At 39.0% G+C, this 4,685-nt stretch overlaps 1 protein-coding gene across 1 annotated transcript; it reads right to left on the minus strand.

The window, feature by feature from the left end:
- Positions 1-597: 597 nt before the first annotated feature.
- LOC103512527 lies at positions 598-3,666 on the minus strand. The gene is made up of 7 exons (XM_008477293.3): positions 3,408-3,666; positions 2,802-3,087; positions 2,176-2,459; positions 1,756-1,866; positions 1,023-1,036; positions 821-934; positions 598-771 (listed from the first exon to the last, which is right to left on the minus strand). Exons 1-7 carry the CDS (start codon positions 3,499-3,501, stop codon positions 598-600), a joined length of 1,077 nt encoding a protein of 358 aa, XP_008475515.2. The 5' UTR covers positions 3,502-3,666.
- Positions 3,667-4,685: the final 1,019 nt, after the last annotated feature.

The following is a 4,685-nucleotide window of genomic DNA, read 5'->3' on the forward strand; positions in this document are numbered from 1 at the left end:
TTTAATGTTTTTGTTTTCTCTGCTTTAGTTAGGTTTCTAATTCTAAGTTCTAACCAATTTTTCCCAGCTGGAAAAGGAAAAGGAAAGGAAAAGAGGTCCATTTCTTAGTGAGATTTGGACTAGTTTTCTTGTTATCCATGAGCTCGATTATAAATAATATACCTATCTAATACATAACTTCCCAAGGTGTTCATAAGAACACTTTCATCTAACTTGTCCTTATGTACACCTTGGAAAGTTATGGGGTAAATTGACGCAAAACTTGGGGCTAGATTTTATTCGTAAATTGAAACCATACAGTCATCTACTTTCTATTAGTGTTTGTGTTCACAGACTTTTGAGCAATACCTACCTATAATTTGTGATATTGTGACATGCAAAAGAAACACTTTTGTACCTTGTTTCTATTGCTGATCAACTCAGGACAAGCCACAAAATGAGATAATTTGTGATATTGTGACATGCAAAAGAAACACTTTTGTACCTTGTTTCTATTGCTGATCAACTCAGGACAAGCCACAAAATGAGAGCAGCATCATTTATTATATGTTTGGCACAATATTTCTCTCTCAGCACCTTCATCCCAGAATATTAGTATTAGGATCTATGTTGAGTAATATTCTCCAGTGTCTCATGTAACTCCACACATCCCCGTACAAACTGTTCATCCCGGAGTACAGATTTGAGTTGTAGTAGTTTACTCCGAGTGACACCTGAGTCATATCCCAGGATTTGGTCCATGTCTTCCAATTCTGACAAGATGCCGTCATCCTGGAAATAAAAGAACTTCGTCCTCATGTAACTCCACACATCCCCGTACAAACTGTTCATCCCGGAGTACAGATTTGAGTTGTAGTAGTTTACTCAGAGTGACACCTGAGTCATATCCCAGGATTTGGTCCATGTCTTCCAATTCTGACAAGATGCCGTCATCCTGGAAATAAAAGAACTTCGTAAGATTTTATCCAATTGAGATAAATTTCGTACCCGTAAGAGAATTGAATTCGCGATCTTGCACTTACAGGGCAGACGCTAACTTGAAAAGGTGATGCAAAAGTAGCCTTATTTTTTATGTGCGCCTGGTATCTAAATAGATATGCAATATGCCAAATACCTTTTACTCCTACGTAGTACGTAATGGTGTCCTTGAAAGAGTCTGGTAGTTTTTAGTCCGCCCTTCCTTTATTATTACAATAGTAATAACAAGCAGGGTCCGTCCCTCCGGGAATTTTTTAGCCCGTAGTGATTAGAGAAAATAACTACTTATGTACCTACCTAATTTATTTAATATTCAGTTTATTATTATTCTTGATTTGATTTTACTTTCATGTAATGATTTAAAATCAAGACTACCCATAGAAGGACTTATCTAAACCTAGTCGACATATAATATATCAAATTAAAGGTCTTTTTACCAGGATCACGAAAATGGTGGTGCAAATTTTGTCCAGAGAACCAAAAAGCCAAAAAATGGTTTTTGGGGAATTTCTTTCACATTTTCTCACACAAATGAGCCCTGATCTCGGAATTTGTCGCGACGATCTATAAACTCTAAGCGAGAAAGTTTTAGGTAACACTTCAGTCGTTATTTTAAGACCGGTTTTAGCGTCACTTGTGTTAAACTACGCCGAGCAAGGCCAATAAATGGATGGGTGACTTAAACATTATATTGGGAATAAAGGGAGAACGGGCTCTGATCTTGAGTTTGGTTGAATTTGTTTTAATTATTATGAGGTAAAATTTTATGGTTCTTACGGTTGTGAGGATGCATTCCATCCAGCATGAGTACAATTGGAGATTCCAGGGCAAATCCTTGATCTATGAGAATATAGCCACGTCTGCCTTCTACATTGATCTGGAGAGCGCCTGTGATACAATAGGACTTATACTTTACAAGGAATTACTGCGCCGCGAGCGAAATTTTTACAAAACAATGTTCAAAAGACAGAAAAGCCCAAGGTTCATTAAAAGGTGAGACTCTGGATCTGGTGGTATTTTAATGACATTGGGCGGTGCACTAGGACCTGAAGGTCAAAACTGATCAAATTCTCTTTATACTTTGCGTTTGGCATGTTTTGATAAATTTCGCCCAAAACTGAAAAGGCGTTCAAGAGCTTTCACATAAAATAATAATCGTCCAGTTAAAACAGTAGAAACTCCCTTCGTTGGACTTACCTAGAACATGTTGCAATCCGCTCCTGGCCAGTCCTCGGGTATCAATCTCCTCCGTGATCTTCCCCCCAACCTGATTAATCCACTCGGCCGAAATATTCATCCAACAGGAGGCCAGATAGGTGTACCGCGCCAAATGTGGCCACCGCGGTGTGAGATGGGTATGTAGCCGCTCTAGCACCTCTATAGCGAGGCCGATGCAGTTCTCATGTGGCCGGAATGTGGGCCGGTAGCCAGCGTAGAATGTGTGGAAATCGAGACCGGACCGTTTGTAGTCTTCGTAGAATCTGAGGATGAAAATATGATGCAGAATCATTCCATCATATTTTCATAGGCCAACTATGGCTTCCGAGGACAGCAGCTTTTTCATTTAATGGTCATATTGGTCATCGTTGGGTACTTACCACATTATTTCTTCTCTTCCTATTTCTTTTCTTCTGCTTCTTTGGGGGAAGCTCTTCCTATTTCTTTTCTTCTGCTTCTTTAGGTACCTAGTCCTACTTCCATGGCCCTTGTGGCCTCAGCGGTTTCTGTCTCTAGATAACTAACTCTGTCTTCTGCTCTTATTTCTTCTAGTACCTTGACACAATACACTATTAGGAGAAAGCCTGATGATTGGTATCACTCACTGTAAATAGTTATCCACCGAGTTGTAATGAATATTTTCCAGGACTTCTCTGTGTATTTGTCCAATACGTTCGATTAGATCCTCAAGTTCGCTTTCGCTGGTCAATTCCATTGCTCCCTCCCCCTCTCCCCATACAGGAGTGGGGAAGTACTTCTCCTCCAATGTCTTCCCCTCCACTTTCCCTCCTACAGGGTGGCTCAAGTCATACCCATCTGTGAGGAATCGACATCCCAACTTGGTCACTGTGCCTTGAGATTCACTTTCGTTGTTGAGGAAATTGGGAGGTCCTGGAAATTTCGAGGTCGGTGAATTTGATTTTCCTTGAAGCGTCTACACCACAGTCTACCGAAATCGACTGGTACCCATACAAAGTAGTCTAATCGGTTTGGTGTAGTCAAATTAGTCTAGACAAAGAGTAGTCTAAACGCTTTCCTTCACTTAGATAATAGGGAATAGGTAGGTAACACCTAGTAGGTTGGTACAATGGTAGGTACCTACTGCATACAAGAATAATGAGCTTCCAGGATAGCTAAGGTAATATGTCCCGCATACTAGAGTATAAGGTACCTACCTAATAGTCTAAATCTAATTAAATAGTTCTACATACCAGAGTACAGATAGATGGCAATGAGTGAGCTGCAGATCAAAACTAAAATACTGAGCATGGTAACAGAAGAACATCTTTTCAAATAGACCCTCATTTAAACTGATCAAAAGTAGGTAAAATATAAAACAATAATCTCCTTAAGGTAGGTAATACCTACTTAGGATAAGTAGGTAAACTACAAAAAGAAATTCTTCCGTTCTCGGTAAAAAGAAAAGGAATAATAGAAAGTAAAAAGAAGGGAAGTAAACAATTTTTGGGTGACTTTTAGAACCAAAAATAATTTCTAGATCTATGAGAGGAACAAGAAGAGTGATGAGTATAGGTAAAATATAAATGAGGTAAGAAAAACAGTTTGAAACTTTTCCACTCATTATTGAACATGATCTACGGTTCAAAGTGTAGGTAAATACTTACAATGTGTTAAATCGGCATCACTGGCTGTTGGTTACATCCATACTTGCGTGACAAAAAGACATTACCAATGTTGGGTACTCATACAGACCTAGCGAACTTAGATACTGAGGTATCTACCGACTGTTTTTGAGAAGATACCAACCTATCTACCTAATAACGACCAGACACTAAGCGCGCGGTAGGAATCTAAAAACGAAATTCTAACATAACAGTTTCGCCAGCCTAGTTATCTTGAAAGGTAGTACACCTACTACACTTGCCTTCTAAGCGCTTGGTTCCAATGTGATTCCTGCCCAGAGTAAACTTTTATCCTCAAAGGGAATGGCTGGCTTTCTCCTACACTTCTCTTTTCGATTTTGGATTGATAAGACCTCCGTTGTTATCTCGGTATACAGTTTATCAAACTTTTTTTAGAGGTTCCATCTTCGGCAAAAAAAAGAGGGTGGGGTAATTTATGAACACCCTGTAGGTAGATAGGTAGGTACATCTTTTTGAAACATCCTGTAAAAAAATGGCTTCACTTTTCAAGAAAACGCAGACGCTACTACATTTGGAGATACAAGAAAACATTTCAAACACAAAGCACAAAGGTAATGTAGATCCAGAAGTTCTCATGTTATATATATAAGCGGTAAATGGGACTGTTCTGGACTTTTGATTCCTATGACTTGATAGTGGCATTTTTGTTGTAACTTGGTATTTCTGTATCTCTATCTGTGACTTTCCATTTTGTTTCCAGATTCAATTCCTGCTCAACTCGATTCACTCGTTGCAAATTTTGTTCTACCCAGATTGTGGTTATCCCAAATGGCTCGTCTTAATTATTGTACCTCAGAATTTCTTCATGTTCTATCTCTTCTATCG

The sequence above is a fragment of the Diaphorina citri genome, unplaced genomic scaffold (assembly GCF_000475195.1).
Source record: "Diaphorina citri unplaced genomic scaffold, Diaci psyllid genome assembly version 1.1 scaffold847, whole genome shotgun sequence".
Taxonomy (NCBI): Eukaryota; Metazoa; Arthropoda; class Insecta; order Hemiptera; family Psyllidae; genus Diaphorina; species Diaphorina citri.